The sequence below is a fragment of the Serinus canaria genome, chromosome 1 (genome assembly GCF_022539315.1).
Source record: "Serinus canaria isolate serCan28SL12 chromosome 1, serCan2020, whole genome shotgun sequence".
Classification (NCBI taxonomy): domain Eukaryota; kingdom Metazoa; phylum Chordata; class Aves; order Passeriformes; family Fringillidae; genus Serinus; species Serinus canaria.
Window position 1 is genome coordinate 29,083,234 of NC_066313.1, and position 17,978 is coordinate 29,101,211.

The window sequence follows — 17,978 nt, forward strand, 5'->3', positions numbered from 1 at the left end:
TCACTACGTCATCACTTACTGAAATCATGGGGTTTTTTTATAGCCCACAGTGGGATTCTGGGTTATTTCCAAAATGTCTTTGCTTACTGCTCAGTGTTTTGGCTTTTCTTGAATAATCTACCTCCCACCCCCAATCATGTATTTTGGACTACTGAAACCCTTACTTAGTTCCTTCAGGGTTCCTGCTGAGCTACAACCATATATCATGAGAGTTCCTGCGTGAAGTGTTTTAGGTGGAACCCACTGCTGGAGGAGAAAGATACCTGGACCATTTAACCCCCCCCTTGAACCAAATGATGAAGCAAGGAGACACGGGGGGGATATTGAAGTCATTTCAGTGGAGACAGAAAGCAGACATAAGGCAACAATCTGAAGGAAAAAAATCCTGCTCATCTATTTGTTTGATCTTTCAAAACACTGCTAGCATAATTTGCTTCTGAGCATCTCCTTCCAGATTTCAGAACAGGGGTGCACCTCAGATAAAACTTTTGATCCAGTGCATGGGCTACATTTCCAGAAAGTTTAGTGCATTGAATGGTGAAGTATGGTCAACACAGAAGCACAATTATGCTCAAACATGTATCACCTTCCCCCTGCCAAGCCCAGGTAGAAGCAGTGATTGAAGAGCTAAACAAACTCCTGGTCACCTTCTTCTCATAAAGATTTGTAACTCCAGACTGATGTCACAGGTGAAAAAGATGAGCTATATTCAGTCAAACACAGACAGCTGCAAGGTTGGGACCTATCAAATGAACCACTGATCTTGATATCCTCCACAGCTCAGGGAGGGAAATGAAAGCCTGTTTTGCTCATGATTCATCTAATTGTCCAGAAGATGAGTCACCTCCACAAGCTCTGACTTTCTCTTGTGAAGATGAAGGGACTGGTGCGTGACTACTGCAGACATGGATTCAGAATTAAGGGAAATGAATCCCTCTTGTCATCAGGAAACAGAAAATTGGTTTATTCTGATGGTTGTGAGTATACATCCTGCTGGTGTAAGTCACAGCTTCCCAGCCCAGGCTGGACATAGCAATCCCTTGAAACACTTTCCACGTTTCCTCGAGTGAAGCCGCTTGGGGATGGTATTATAGGATGTGCTACAAACATTATGAGTGATTCTGCCATTCTGTTGTGGTTTTGAGGGTCTGATATCCACCATCCTATTGAGCAAAGGCCTGGGCAAGATTCCTGTTCTAAGGGGCCTCTGCACCACCAGAAATTTTCATCTCCTTGTACACAATTGTAAAGATCTTTGTTATGAAACTGGGATGATGCTTCTGGATAAGATTATCCATCTCTTTTCCTCCCCAGCTCAAAGGCAATGGGTTTTGGACAATGATCCTTATGGATCTCATGACCCATAATATCAAATGTCTGCCTGTGCCATATCACAAGGTTCTCCTGGTTAAAGGTACATGCTTTTAAGGCTAAGCTTTCTGGCACCAAGATTTATATATTTTTATATAAAATAAAATATATAAATATTTTATTTTATATAAAATAGCATGAGTGAAAAGAGAAGCTCTTCTTTGCTCATTCGACCTTTCCAAAGCACCTAGGACTCAGGACTCTGTGTGAGAGTGGACACACTGGTTCATATCAACATTGCCAGATTTAGATCTCAGGGAAAGAGACAAAACAAAAACTAGCCATCACACTGTGAAATACAAGGTAGTTGAAAGGATATTCAGGACAAAAATATTTACCAGGGCCTGTTGTGGTAGAAAAAGGGGTAATGGTTTTAAACTAAAAGTGGTTTGTTTAGATGGTAGGAAGAGGCTTTTTACAGTGAGGGTGGTGAAACACTGTCACAGGTTGCCCAGAGAGGTGGTGGATGCCCCACCCCTGGAAACATTCAAGGCCAGGCTGGACAGGGCTCTGAGCCACCAGATGCAGTTAAATGTGTCCCCACTCATTGCAGGATGAGTGGAGTGGAAGAGCTTGAACAGTTCCTTTCACCCAAACTATTCTATGATTCTATGTTTCCATGATAAGAAAGTCACTGGAGATGGTAAAGGAAAACGCTGGTGATATCTTTCTGCCCACTGAGCAGTTTTTTCATTGGCATGTGCAGGGAAGCACAGGACAATTAATTTTCATATTCTGTGCCTGCCCTCTGGTGGTGAATGGATGCTGCTTAGTAGAAAGCAAACAAATACATTTATATGTACACATATGTATATATACACGTAGGCACAAATGCATTGACATACACAGCATGAAATGCCTACATCTGAATTGAACCTTGACTTTGAATGTTGCAGATGTGAGCAGTATTTAACTGTACTCATTGACTGTGGTTGGTCTTTTTAGGGCTGAAGATTTTCTTGTGATTGTGTTAAGATTAAGTTTAGTTAAAATATTTCAGAATGACAAGAATAGGAGTTACAGTGAAATATTTGCTCCGGCTTGAGAGACCAGCAAGGTCTTTTCCTCTCTATAAATAAACTCCACAGAAATTGGGTGAGCTGTAAAAAAATCAAGAGCAAAAGCTTTTTACGGGACCACTTCTTATAGCAAATAAGGGACAGCAAAAAAGATAACTGCTGCAGCATAGATGTTTCTTTCCCTACACAATGACAATCTGGCATAGCAGGAGGCCACAGAGAGACTGGTGAAAACTTGGAAGACAAATACTCACAGAATCACGAAATATTTGGAGTTGGAAAGGATCCACAAAGTCCTTGAGTATGACTCAGGGATTAAATCCACAGCCTTGGCGTTTTTAGCACCATGCACTAACCAGCTGAACTAATCTCACTACTCCTTCACCCTTGGTTTTAGCAAGGATATAACATCATATTTCCACTCATTTTCCCTTTTAGCTGCAAAGAGCAGAAGGATTTGCCATGCAGCCTTTCACAACTCCTGGAAAACTGCAGCACCTGGGCACGAGGTAGTGAGGATAAATGCATTCAGCACTGCAGCTTTCAGGACTCACACTGTGTTCAGTCAGGCTGAACACAGTGTTCCAGCTTTGTCTCTTTGGATGGCCAATTGCAGTGGCAAGGGCAGCAAAGGTGATGTTCACATTGATGGGCTTTGTCTGTGTCCAGAGGGAAGTGAAACGCAAGAACTTCCCATCAACACCTTAATTCAGCACTCGATGCTTGCAAATGAAACCACAGATTTCCCCTCAGGGGAAGGGAGAACAGCCTTCAGTCCTTGGAGCCATTGAGACCTTCAAGCCCTTCTACAGATTATTATCCTGATTACACATATGGCATGGAATTTGTTTTGAAGCCATGTGCAGGGAAGGGTACACTGTGTTTCTGAGTCCCTGTAGCAATAGGCAACATGGGTATGATGTCCACAGCCACAGGCTCCCCAGGGATGTGGCCACAGCCCCTCCAGATCCCTTTCTGCAGGGCAGCTTTCCAGCCACTCTTCCCCTGTCCTTTAGCACTGCCTGGAGTTGCTGCAATGAAAATTCAGGACCTGGCACTTGGCCTAGTTGAACCTCAAACAATTGGCCTCAGCTCATTGATCCAGCCTGTCCAGATCCCTCCTGCCCTCCAGCAGATCCACACTCCCACCCAACTTGGCATCATCTGTGAATTTACTGAGGGTGCCCTTCATCCCCTTGTCCTGAACATTGATGCAGAGATTAAACAGGACTGGCTGCAATACCGAGCCTTGGGAAACACCCCCTGTGACCAGCTGGATTTAACTCCAGTCACCACCACACTCTGGGCTCAGTCACCCAGCCAGCTTTCCACACAGAGAAGAGAGTACCTGTCCAAGCCATGAGCAGAGAGTTTCTCCAGGGGAATGCTCTGGGAAACAGTGCCAAATGCTTAACTGAAATCTAGATGGATAATGCAAAGCTGGTTCTTCTCAATGCTTAGGCCTCCCATTATTCCAGATATGGGGAATGATTTGGTGGGGATCTTGTAGGATATGAAAACTATTGTCCCACCAGAGCCAGAGGACTCCCTGTCTGGGGAGATTCTTCACTCCACCTGCCTTTCCACCTGCCTTCTGCTGGCTGGTTCCTCTCCAGTCCACATCCCAGTGTTGGACAGTCTGTACCCATCCCCGTATGAAACACAAGGACAAAAGTACAGGGATAGAGAGGAGAAGGTTTTTAGGCAGATTCCTCCATAGCTTGAGAAACGGAGCTCCCTGGGTCACCCTGCAGACTGGACCCATCATGAGTATCAGGTTATATTTGCCTTTTGTTCTGACTGTGTTGCAGTCCTGGCAGGTGCAGTCAGGCAGAGAAACCTTGATGACATGAATAAATGAATAAACTTTGAATAAACTTTGAATCCATGAATAAACTTTGGCACCTTATTTAGATAACAACCTTCAGTTGTTCCCTCCAGTGCTTTCTATTTGCTGATGGTGTTTGGGGAGCTGAGAGTTACAGATTTGGCTGGGCAGGCAGTCACCTCCTCAGGGAGCCCACACAAGTGGGTTAAACAAAGGCTTTATTTCCACACAGGGTTCTCAGGACACAGTGCCAAGATATCACAGACAGCTCAAAACAAGGAGTGGAAAGGAATGCTATGCTCCTGTCATGCTTTTTTATTACAAACAGCCCTCAGTCACAAAATGCATTAAAGCATGAAGTTAATTGCAGCACATCTGCCATCAGATATTATTGTGTGATGTTTGGACAGTGCATTTCTTCTGGTGAGAAAAGACCTGGAGGCCAGACATTTAACCTTGCAGAATCTTTTTGCTGCCTACTCTTCCTGCCCTCATGTTTCTGACCAGAAAGGTCAGTTGGTTTCCTGCAGGATTTCAATATTTTGAAATGCTATTTCAGTTCCAGCTTTTGAATGAAACGAAGAAAATAAAGGAGGAAATTGTATGTAGAGATTGGAGCTGAGACATCTGCCTCCAGGGTTGCTTTGGAATCAGTGACTACAATAGCCCACCAGATGGGCAGCTGAGGTGTCTGGCAAGCAAACTCTGAAAACCAGGCCATTTTTCTCTTGAAAACTGCAGAATGTTTTCAATTTGATAAATTTAAACAACAATAGAAAATAAAAAAGACTCCAGGACTTAAGAAATGCCTTCTGTTCAAGACCAACTAAGACTAGCTGGGATTACATGCATGGTTATGCAGTTTTCATCTGGGCATTGGGCCTATGTGGATATAGCATATTCCACCGTTGGTCCTTGGCTTCAGGTCAGTTTTTCCTGAGCTTCTTTGTATATGTTAATGAACATGTTTCACACACCTAGATTTGTGAAAATGAGTGTATTTACTTTCATCATCTGTTGCTTTTTTAAGTGTGTCTGAAGTCTGTGCCATCAAGTCTAGCTTCTGGACAGCCCAAGTTGAGAACAGAAAATGGCAAAAGGAGGGATAATTCCTTTGAATTAAGGAATTGTGATGTGTCAGTGAAAGCAGCCAATGAAAGAGAATCCAACATTTTCTTGACTAAACATGTCCTGTGCAGGAAAGGATGACACTTTGCACCAAGTAATGACCAAGTGAAGGGGAAATGTCATGGGTCAGGACAGGTGAGGAGTCAGGAACCAAAGCAGAAAATTGCATTATCAGGATGGATCGTGTGACAACTTTTGTGGGTGGTCCTCATAGTCCCTCCACTGGGTCCTGTGCTGTTCAGTAGAATTTGGGGATGCTCAGGGAAGAAAAAAGAACCACGGGATGCTGACATCTGCAAATATTGTGAAGTCAGGCTTTGGAAGGATTGTGAGAAGTTCAAGTAAATGAGAAAAAAGTTGGTGAATGAAATTTAGTACCAACAGCTGTAAAGTAACGAGTGTCAAAGGAAAAGCATTATGTGCTTCTTGCACTGCACAAAACACGGGTTCTGTTTCAATTGCTTTGGAGAACTCTCTCCTCTGCTCATTTTAGAAAGGCTGGAGGAGTACCCTGGTGTGGGATAAATACAGAAAATCTCCCTTTGCTTACCTGTCTCAGTAGCTGCTGGCTTAGGAGCACTTTGTGTTGCTGCTCACCCTGCAGCTGCAGGAGGCTGGAGGAGAGGATTGCAACCACCCAGGGTCTGGAAATAATCCTTAGTGCAACATCTCTCTTCATTTTGGGAGGTCTGTTTCAATTCCATGTGCTAACCCAACCTCCCTGTACAGAAAACTCTCTGCATCCTACAGCTGACCTAGCAATCCTGTAGCTCTTCATCAGGCTGGGTTTTAGCCCTAAGAGCTTTCTGTAGCACCACCATTTCACACTGCTTCAGTTTGTGAGTGATGAGCTGTTGTTTCTCTGCTGTCTCCCATGTGTTCTTTTATTCTGATCACTCTCTACAGCTGCTTCAAAGGAGGTTGTATCTGGCTGGGGGTCAGCCTTTTCTCCCAGATAAAAAGCAATAGGACAAGAGGAAATGGTTGCACTAGGAGAGGTTCAGATCGGGTATTAGGAAATAATTGCTTCATTGAAAGGATTGTGAAGCATTGGAACAGGGAAGTGGTGGAGTCCCCATCCCTGCAGGTGTTTAAAAAACATGTGGAGGTGGCTCTAGGGGATGTGGTTCACTGGTGGACTTGGCAGTGCTGGGTTGATGGGTGGGTTTGATGACCTTAGAGGTCTTTTCCAACCGAAATGATTCTATGACTCAAGCCATTATTTTTAACGCAGATGAGGCTGGTGACAAGTGTCACACTGGGCCTGGCTGAAGGGGAATGAAAGGACGTGTGGCTAGAGCAGCAGGTAACCCTGAGCCCACCTGCACCAGGGATGCATCCCTCTGATGACCAGGGTGTGCGAGTGGGTAGGTGAAGGTGGGTAAGAGTCTGCCTGTGCACAGGACCTTGCCAGACCATGTCCATTGCATGGGTTTAAAGGAGCCAGCTGATGTGATGTCTCTCATGCATCTGTTTGACAGATTCATTGCTGGTGTGAGGATGGAATCATAGAATTATCCCGGGATTACTTACCCTCAGCTCTACTCCTGCATTCACATGGCTGTATTTCCAAACCCCAGAGGAGCATCTTCACATTTTTTAATGAGAAATATGCTGTGGGGAGTGGTATTGACCCCTCCTCACATTAACATGCCCTGTCATGGGAAATTTTCCCAGACTTGGGCCATTGTAACTGTTTGGGCACTCATCCATGCTATGGCTGCTCCATATCTTCCTTGGATTTTGTGCATCTCACACCTTCTCTGCCTGACTGTCCTGCCACTGGCTTGTGTACCTTGAGACCTGCTTTTAGTTACTGTATAATCCAGGGAATATGTGAAAGGGGGTCTCCATAGGTGCCTTATCTTCACAGGGAGATGAAAAGTAAGCTAAGTCAGCTGAAGGTAAATATGCAAACTAGGATGAGATTTCCAGGTGGAGGGATAGGTCTTCAAGGATCTTTATTGTCATATGCTATAAATTGACTGCTAAAAATATTGTATGAAATACAAACTATATTCAGATACTGTTTGTTGTATTTAAATACATCTGCAGCTCTCAGTGGTTTTGCATGATTACATTAAAATTCACTCTATAACATTAGTGGTAGAACTTCTAGCAATCATATAGTAAGTTCCTGTTGATAATGGTTACTGAAATGTGTGCTTCCCTCTCCAAGAATCCACCAAGTGCCTTGTCCACAATCACATGAGAAGTCTGATGTGGACTAACAAAAATTTCCATTTGCTGCTTCCAACCCACATCTTCCTCATTACAACATTCTAACACTAGTTTTGGGAGAAAAGTAATTAAAAAAAAAAAAAAAGAAGAAGAAAGATACAGTATGGGAAGAAATCTCATAAATGAACCTAAATCCATCTAAACAGAACAATACTAGGAAAATATAAATATGGGGTTTATATTTCTAACAGCAGAGGTAATCACACCCAGGGATGAGTCCTTGGCCTCTTCCTGTTGAAATTAAGGGGAGAAGTTACCACTGACTTCAAAGAGAATAATGAATTATCCTGGGATTACTAAAGTTGTCAGTTACCAGAACTTTGCTTCTCTGCTACCCTTTCCCACAGATTTGCTATCTTATTTTAAAAGGAATTCAAAGAATGTTGTTTATTTTAGAAGACTACAGGCTGAAGAAAGAATTCAAAACTGTGTACAGAAGTGTGGGTTGAAATATTTTTTCAATAATTTTCATGGAAAATTCAGATTGATATGACCCACTCTGCTATGTACCAGGACAGCAATGATAGATGGTTTTTTTCATATGGGAAAATAATGGAAAAGACATGAATTATGTGGAAGTTGTTTGATTTTAAACCCATGTTTGCACAGACCAATCCAGCTAACATTCCCCTCTGGAAATGCACTTTGAGTGTATAATTACATGCCCCATGCCTCTTCCATAGGACGTTTTTCTGAAGGAATTTTCAAACAGAAGGTGAGCACAGGGCAGAAAGTGAAGGCTTTCCTAATCCCTGTTTGACAGCTTGAGTGTTGTTTGAGCCTTTTGACAGATGTCCTTCAAGCGCCAACTTCTCCCACATGGAATATTAACTCACCACTAAAAAAGCAAAAGCTTCTTTTACAAAACCAGGTGCCACTGAGTAAAACTCATTATTAAAGAGCATTAATGAATTTCCCTTCTGTTTTTGCTTTTTAGATGTTTATACTTCAAACAGATCTTACTTTGACAGTGCATGTTTTACACTTGATACAGTGAATTAGCTGTGAAAATACTCTGTGAAGTCAGACTCCGTGTGTTTCATAATGATATTTTCAATATCCAATGAAAGTTTGCCAAGTGCTTGTTGATTCTTATTTATTATCTGAATGGTAAAAATCTGTTTTGATTGGTCTGATGAGAAGAGCTCAAATTGAGCTTGAGAAAGGTCTCAGTGTTCTCAGTTAACACCTTCTGGTGGCAACATTGATTACATTACCATACCCGCTCCTCTCTTTAGCCTTGCAGAACACAGAACAATTCCCAGAAGGTTGTTAGGAGCCAGATGTTGAACAGCAGTAAAAAACTTGGAAGAAGAAGGGCCCAACACCAAAATTATTTGACTTTGAGGAAGTGTGCTCTGGGGGAAGTGCCTACAGGCCAAATGGTGACCCTTTACAGAAAACCTTTTACCCACGGGTGGTTTACTTTATAGACAAGTGCCTTAGAGACCACTTGGAGATTGGAAGGGAAAAGAGTGATAGGTTTTAGGCTTTGCACGGCTTTAATAATGTTTTCTTCATTCCCTCAGTCCCACTTTTGCAGGAAAAATAGTTCATATTTTATTAGTACTACTTAGCTAAAGGAACTGCATCTCAGTTTTGCAATATCTTGGCATCCCATTTTCATCCAGCTTTGGGATGAAAAGCATAACATGTTTTAGATATCCTGTATATATGTGTGTATAAAGCAAAAAATAAAGAGTTCTTGAAATTTAGATTGGGATTTGTGAATATGACATATTTTGACATTTTGAGCAGAATCTCATTTTGGCACTTGAAACAAATATTGATTCATACCAAACTGTTTCAATTCAAAACTGTTATTTCATTTTGAAAATAGCATTAAATTGGCATTTGCAGCTGAAATGTCAATTTGAAAGAAAATATTTCAGCTTAAGTAACATACAGGAACAGAACATTTTGATTCAAAATTTCTGTGGGGGAGTAAAAATATTCTTTGTAGTTGTCCAAAACATTTTTTTCTCAATTGCGCTCATTTTCATGAAACCAGACCTTCCCACAATAACAACAAGAAAACAACTACTTAAAGTAAAACAGTTGAACCATTTTAGCACTTGGCATTATTGTTTGATTCCAGGCCCAAGGGCAGCTGGATTTGTTAGAGCTGCCATGCAGACCTAGCTAAAATATCCTTTGAGTTTGTCCTTGTGACAGTTGCTCATGAAGAGTGGGAGCTGCCATCATTATCACCCTTACTTTCCTCCCCAGAGCACCCCTCCCAAAAACACACATACACAGCTCTGAGATGGTGCCCAGTTTCACAAGAAATGATGGTCAAGATTTATCTGCCTGCTCAGGTTCACCCTCTGCAAGATCTAAGAGCTTCATTAATTATACTGCTTTGTACTGGCTGGGAACTAAATGGAGACTCTGAGCTCTGTTGGACTGGCTTCAAGGTGTCCCTCCTGATCTTACTAGTTTTTTGTTGTGTTCTTCTCAGATTTCATCCTCTCCAAAACTTATTTCTCCTTCATGCTTCCCAGCTCTTTGCTTTCTTAGTGTCCTCTTTGTGTCCCTCAGGACAGATTTCAATTTCCTGGTCAGTACATCTGGCCAGTTGTGGCTGTGAAACAGAAGAGAAAAGAGGAGTTAGCAACCCTGCTCACCAAGGCATGACTTTTTTATTTAGCATCATTTGTGTCAGCCAAAGCAGAAATGTTAAATGGTGGAGTTGAAGTGGATCTTTTGCTGCAATACTTCAAGAGTTCATCAAGCCCAGCTTCTGGGCCACCATCTGTTGGTGGGTTGCAAATTCATTATAACATAATGGGATTCTCAGAGACAAAATAAACATCAAGGACTTGTAAGAAGCCAGAAGCTCAGCAAATGGCAGGGCTTCAGGAAGGTCTCAAATCTACAGCTATCCTGTCATGGATAAAGCATCACATGGAATAAGATTTGCTGTGTATAATAGAAGAAAATATCATTCCAACTCTTTTAAACCAAAAAGAGCTAAATGCTAATCCCTACTGACAACACCATTGCTATTATATAGAGGTTAGAAAGAAATAGGTAAGAAATAGTTGAATATATACATAAATATATGGTTTAAAATGTACACAGCATCATTGTGTGCAATGAACGTGCAATTACTTTAAAATAGAAATGTATGTTAAAAACCAACTACATGAAGCAGGTATCCTGTAGAAATAATACAAAGGGTAATGTTTTTAAACTAAAACAGGATAGATTTGGGCTAGATACAAGGAAGACATTTTTTTATTATGAGAATGCTCATTGCAAGGGGTATTGGACTAAATGACCTTGAAAGGTCCCTTTCAACCCAAGCTACCCTATTGTTATATGATCTTATCTGCTGGTCAGCTGCACCTTGCTAGCCAATGGTTTGATCAGCAAGCTGCAATTATTTGGGTATTTCCTGAACAAGAAAGAATGTCAAGGGATCTTCTGTCACTTAGCTGAGTTCATAGGATAAGAGGTAAGAATGCAAGGAGAGTCAAATCCTCGAGGAACAAAAAACAAAACAAAACAAACAAACAAAAAAAAATCAACAAGAAAAAGGAGAGAAAACCACTTGAAAATTTGAGCCTTGGTACTTTTGGGTAATCCCAGGCTGGTGCTTTTGTCTGTGCAGGATACACTACCTGTATGTTTACACATCTAGAAGTCAGCAGAGAGCAGTACAGATTGTACTAAGATTCACATACAGTGGGTCCCTCCACAAATACAGCCACTGCCAATCACACAGGTGAAATCTCACCCCTGAGAACTCCACAATGAATTCTGACTGACTTGCATGGGGTCTAAGTCTCATCTACACACTGAGACCTATCCATGGATCCTAAGGAGTCAGTGACCTCTCCGTGACACAGTTCTCTGTTGTGTTTTGAAGTTTAAGAGAGAAATCCCTTTCTCCGTTTAAGAAGTATTGTAAGGTCCTATGGATGGGATTCATCTGCCTGAGGATATTGTCCAGCAGCATTTGATGCCATGGTTTATCCTACATAGTCTTCAGCTGTTGTTTAATCTCCCAGCCTTACACCAGTGTCTGGGACAGCCATGGTGCTCTGGGCTGAACCCCACTTGCATGAGTGGGTTAGAAGGTACATGTTAAGGTCACAGACCCTACCACAGGACAAAAGATAAGGGTCACTAATGATATAGCCCAGAGGTTTATCTTCAGGTAGCTGGAGGTGCACTCCAGTGTTACCCATGTTTTGCTGAGTGTTTTTATCAAGATCCAGCCAGAACAATCACATCTCTTTGAATCAAGAGTACGCCAAGGACAGCAGAGTCCACACCCTTTCAAGGTTAAAGGATTGACTCCTGAGCAGCAGAAGCAGAGTCTTGACCTTCCTCTAGACTCCAGACCAGATGAATACTCCAAAATACATAATTACTTCAAGATGGGGATCCCTATTGTACTGCAGCAAGAGCCCTGTGGGACTTTTAGCATTTTAGAATCCCAGACTAAAAGGACCATAAATTGGGTGCATGGATCATAGATCACTACATCTGAGATCCTTGTATAATGTTCCTTGATTTCCATTGAGGAGAAACAAGGTTATTGATAGCATAGTCCCTTCCTTTCATCAGAAGCCTCTAAGGTAGATTAGCTGGAAACATCACTACACCACCAAGCAGGCATGTGGGAATAAGTGGATGTTGAGGACTTAATTGCCTCCATTGAAAGCTTTCTGCACACCAGAAGGATGGAACTAGGGCCATTGAAAAGATCCACGTATGAATATCCTATTGATTTTTCTGCTATCTCCAATGGATCAAGCCAAATTGCCTAATGAGGATCTTCTGTCCTCCATAATACATATTGCTGATCAGCCTGCTTCAGTGTGAAAGTCTGTGTCTGTGGGTTATAGATGTACTAAATACTTATATACCAGTACATGTGCAGGTTTTGTCAAGCAGGGCTAACCCAAGTGTGAGATCCTCTTTGTCTCTGGCCTTGGAGGATTAGCTGGTACTCTTAGGTGTAAATCAGCAGGGTGGTCTTCTGTGCCTCAGAGCTTGTATTTAGCAGTGGGGGTTCATATATGGTACTGCTTGTGCAGGTCTCTCCAGGTTGTGTCCCATATTCAAATAATTCTGTTTATTTTATTTTTTAATGAGGATTTTTTGCCCTTAAATCCTTGAGAGGGAGAACTTTGGACAAAAATTTAAATATCGGTTAAGAGAGATAAAGCAGCCTGGTAACACCCTGAATCTTTAAAAGACGTGTTTGGGAAAAGGGAACACAGCCAACAGTTATCTGCTGGGTTTTATCCTTGTAAGAAAACTGGATGGAATTTTAGTCTTCATAGCAATCAGCCTGATATGGTGTGTCTCAGGGGTTTGTAACCTGCCTATATCTAGGTACTCCGAGCTTTCATCCACCCCTCCTTTGTTAGGGGAGTGGACATGAAATGCACACTAATCCAGAGGAGTTAGGCAGGAGCATTACTGCTGCTTTTAGAGATATTATCAAAAATCCCAGCTCATATATCATTTTCAGGGGACATCACACTTGTGCAAATGTGGCTGTGAATGCTTCTATGCCAGCCTTGCTCTGATAACACCCACTTGATCAGGTCAGGCTGTCATATTCCAGGTGACTTCCAAATTCCACCCAAACCATAAATCCATTATCTCTTGGACCCACCCATCAGTATCATAATGATTAATATCAAAGCTACATCCTGTTACTGTCATGAAGTATGGAATTGCACTAGGCAGAATATATATATTACAAAAGCAACAGTAGGCAATGTGGATTTTTCCAGGCTTGAACTCCAGTTTTATGTCTGTGTTTACCATGTACTGGGCTCTTCCTGGCACCATGAATATCAACATAGAATGGATTGATAATACACTGCAGATAAACCTAGTAATGCTCAATGTTGTTCAGGAATTAATAGGATACTAACTTATAAATTCACTAGGAAATCACCCAACAATTAATAGGATACTAGGTTATAAATTCACTAGGAAATCACCCAACAATTAATATGATACTAGGTTATAAATTCACTAGGAAATCACCCAACAAGGCTACAGCTTTGCTGCTGTTCCCAGCACCACTTGAATGAGACATGTTAGAATAATAACACACATTTAAAAAAAAATAAATAGGAAAAAAATAGAAGGAAAGGGGAAAGAAAAGACACTAAAACCAGTAAAATGCAGACAAATGACACACAAGCAGACACTAATCAGCAGAGCTACACGGGGACTGTCCTACAGCTACTACCTCAGATCTAGGCTCTTTTGCCAAGGAGTTTTTCAGTTTTCCTCCTTTTGAACTCTGCAATTTCTTCTGGGAGTAACCCATGAGCTCTATACCTGCAGTGAACAGGTAGGCCATTAGAGAAAGAACCAGTTCAGTTTCATTCAAAATAAAGAACAGACTGTAATGGAGACTAAAGGAAAGGTAAGTGTCTTCTGGTGAGAGAAAGGAAAACAAATATGGGTCCTGGTTCTGGCTTTATTAATTCTTCCCTTGTACCACTCAACATACTGCAAAGGATGAGGTCAGCTAATTGAATTTTAGGTGTCCAGAGGGCTCTTGGCACTCTTAGACACTTCTGCCAGGACAAGATGAATGACTTTGTTGATTGAAGAGTACGAACCACATCTTTATCAAGGCTGTTTCCAGAATCAATTTAATAAGATGAATCCTGGGAGAATGATTCCATTATTCCACTGATCCTTGCCCACATTCATTAAAGGGAGGAACAGAACAAAACAGCAGTGAAGACCTTGCATTTCGTTAGTTTAGTTCCTGCTTCAGTGCCTTCTGGTCTTCCAGGGATGTTTCTTTCAGAAGCTCTCAGCTCACTAAGCTGTGGGCACATTTCCTGGTAGAAATCCTATTTAACAGTCCCTAGAGAAAGCCAGTTGTCTGAATGCTGAACACAATTTTAACAGCCTTTCCTGAGGGAGATTAGAGTGAAGTTTCAGGTCTTTGGCCAGTCCTGCTCTACAAATAGAAACGCCTAGACAAATTATCCTCCCATGTCTTATCGAAATTCTTATCTCTGGCAACATGTTTCTTCTTTTTAGAAACACTGAGCCCTGTCTATATACTTCCTCAAGAGTGATGGTGCCTTTGGGGCTGGGTCCCAAGGCCAGGGAAGCCAGGAGGATATAATCCTGATGGGTTCAATGAGGAATGACTTCTGGGAATCTACAACTCAGGTGAGATTTAGCTCCCTGGTATTTTTTTATCTGTAATAGACATGTCTCCATCTAAGCCAAATATCTTGGCTTCTATTCCGAGCCAGTGGAGGAAAGCTGGTGCTGCTGGACCACAGCAGGAGTTTATCCCAAAGCAGAAGAAGATCAACACCAAGAAATGTGTGTTCCTCTGCACTCTTAAAAGACATGCAAGGTGACCAGATCAGATAGAGGTAAATAACTTTTAATAAGATTAAATCCTGCTTGTTGTAGGGAGAAAAGAAATCTTTTTGTTCAGATCCTCTATGGAAGGGATAACAAAATTCAACCACACATGGGTCAGCATCAGGGGTTTGGCTTTTGAGTCCACCCAGCAGGACTTCACCCAAAAGGGGGTGGAGGACATTGCTGCCTGTGTCTGCACAACAGTGCAGCAGCTTGTGACCCACAGGTGAAGGCCTGGCCAGGGTATTTGGTGATCAAGCATGGTATTAGACTGCCTGAGGTCCACCTCCAGACACTGCTCACACAAGTATCAAATAACTGTTTGGCAGTGACTTGACTTCCCACCACTGCACAACAGTGAAAAGAAAGATCCAGTGTAAACAGAACCTGCTCATCTCCTGAACTCACAAATGTCTGAGCAACTGAAGAGGTCTGGTTCTGCATTATCCATCCCAGCCTCTGGCAAAACCCCTCTTTTTGGAGACAGCTGTTACTTTTCCAAGCCTCTCTCTTTCCATCACCTTGTTTGCAAAACCAGCAGGAGAAAATCTGTGAGGTTCTGACTTCCCTTCCTTTCTGAACACTGCATTTAGGGTTTCTTGGTATTCGCACAAATTCTGTAATATTCTAGTCAATTCTCCCAGAAACTTCAGCATGCTCAGGAAGAGCTTGTTTAAATATAAAAGCTGGTGCAATCACATCACAAGTCAAACAGCCTTGTTGAAAGGGAGATGAGTCACCAACTTTCACTCCCTTTCTCATCCTCCATCAGATTTCAGAGAAAAAGTCTTCTTTCTCATTGTCATTATGCCACAGCCATGATCAGAATACTCCTTTGTCTTCATTTTGCTGTTGTGTTAGGTGGTCAGAAATAGTTTGAAAAGAAGGGATTGAGTGTGAAGCAAAACACATCTGTCCTGACATTGCATGATCAAGCCTATGAGACAGAGGATGCTTTGATCTCCTTGAATAGCTCTTGTTAAATGTTATATAAAATTTATTTAGGAAATATTTTATGCTGTTGTATAATTCCAGCTGTGGGAGGATGACAAAAGTTTTTCACTGCTGTTTGGTCCAAAAGCTCTTTTAGTTTTGATTTAAAAGCACATTTGATAGACTTCAGATAGGAGCCCAAGGGAAAATGCTTTCAGTTTTCTCCTCAGAAAGACACATGAGCAGCAACAGCAACACAAGAGACTCTCTACATTCCATCCTACCAGGGTGCTCCAACACAGACAAAGCAATGACAACCTTGTACTGGGTAGAGGAAAAATCCCTTTTGTCCTAATGAGTGTCTTTTTCCTGGCTCATAAAGAGGTGCTTCTCACTTGGGGTTGGGATTCTTTGAGCATCCTTCACTGCTTCTTACCCATTTATCTTGAAACAAGAATCTCAGTGCTTCCTCCAGGGCTGATCCTCATGCATGTGAGGATGAGAGGGCCCCAACACTCTCACCTATTCCTGGCTGCATCTCCAGTGCTCAGTGATGTCACACATCAGGTTGCACCTATCACTGTGAGTGGTAGTGGGCTAGAATACCTATCAACCCTTCTGGATTAAGACTTCATGAATTCATACTGAGTAAGGGATTTGGGTTTATGCCAAAAATCAAAACCTCTCATATGCTCTTTGCCTAGGCACTGGCTTAATGGTTAAAAGCCTTTGAGAGGATATCTTTGCTGAATTGCATTAATTTTTTCCCTCAGTTAACTTTCCATAAATAATTTAAAGGGAAAGTTTCTGAATAAAACTACCTACTGGGATAGAGGACTTCTGACATTTTCAAATTCTGTATTCAGTACCAGAGAAAAGAATTTCTGAATCAGGATGGTAAAAGTAGGAAATTCAGTAGACCAAGAATGTCACCCATCTCCTTGGAATGGCATATGAAAATCAGCCTGGCTCTAGGTTTTGTTCTGGATTGGGTTTGGGATTTTTTTTGTTTGTTTAGTTGGTTTGGTTTGATTGGTTGATTGTTTTTTTTTTCCTTTCTGAATTTCATTAGCCATTGAATTTTTCCTAGTCTTAGATATTTTTCCAGTGCTCTACAAAATGCATCTGAGATTTAGTCCACATCAGGCTTGTGTCTGGTAGTTCTGTATAACCTCTTATCCTTTCTGCTTTTTTGGACATGATGAGTACTCCACTGGAGTTGAAAAGATGCTACCTGTCTCAAAGCATCACAGGATGCCAACTTCAAATATTCTATGTTTATATACTCACAACTTTGTGCTTTTTCCTTGTCTGATAATTCAGCACCCCAGAGAGTCACCTAGTGTACCCCCAAAAAGATTTCACAGCCTTCCTTTAGACCTATCTGACTGAAATCTCAAAAGAATGTCTATCCTACAGATAGTCTGCTGCTTGACTGCTTGGCATGCTTGGTTTTGATGCCTCTTAATTTTGTAACACCTTCTCTATGTCCAGTCTGCCATTATTTCCTGTGTCAGTACCAGGTGTATGTGTAGAAATCTGCTTTGAAGCAAGGGAAGGTCTAGAGAGGCTATAGAACTGTCCTGCACTCTTCTGTGTCATGCAAGGTTAACCCAAAATTACCATGAAAATCAGGTAAAACAGATTTGACAAGACAAAGAAAAAAGGACTTGGCCTTTGAATACGAACTTCCAAAACTTCCATCCATAGGATCTGACCCTTAAATCCATGGCCCACAGGTTTGCAATTCCATAGCATGGACAAAAGACCAAGCATGATGTGGTAACCTTCACTTAGTAGGAAACACCTCTCAGTCTGGCCACCACCACTGCCCAGCTGTAGATATTTAGGCTATCCAGGTCACAATATAAAGCAAGAAATGAAAACAAGTGCTCATAGACCTCATGGTAAAGAAATACCCAGGAGAGGATAAGTTGCCTCAGGACAGACTGAAAAAAATTAGTAGAAGAGGAATTTATTTCCTTCTTCGGCTCAAAAGCCTACAAGTAAAGCTACAATAATCCCTATGGAATTATAGGAGGCAGTGACTTGAAACCACCCTATTGGCCAACTAGAGAGAA

The 17,978-nt window shown here is 41.7% G+C and overlaps 1 protein-coding gene across 1 annotated transcript in view; it reads right to left on the minus strand.

Moving 5' to 3' along the window:
• Nucleotides 1-9,367: 9,367 nt before the first annotated feature.
• Nucleotides 9,368-17,978, minus strand: part of GUCY2F (guanylate cyclase 2F, retinal) — a 38,797-nt gene continuing 30,186 nt past the window's right edge. The window contains exon 18 of the mRNA XM_030234549.2: nt 9,368-10,171. Coding sequence (XP_030090409.2) covers nt 10,045-10,171 — 127 coding nt within the window. The 3' untranslated portion in view covers nt 9,368-10,044. The remainder of the gene's footprint in view (nt 10,172-17,978) is intronic.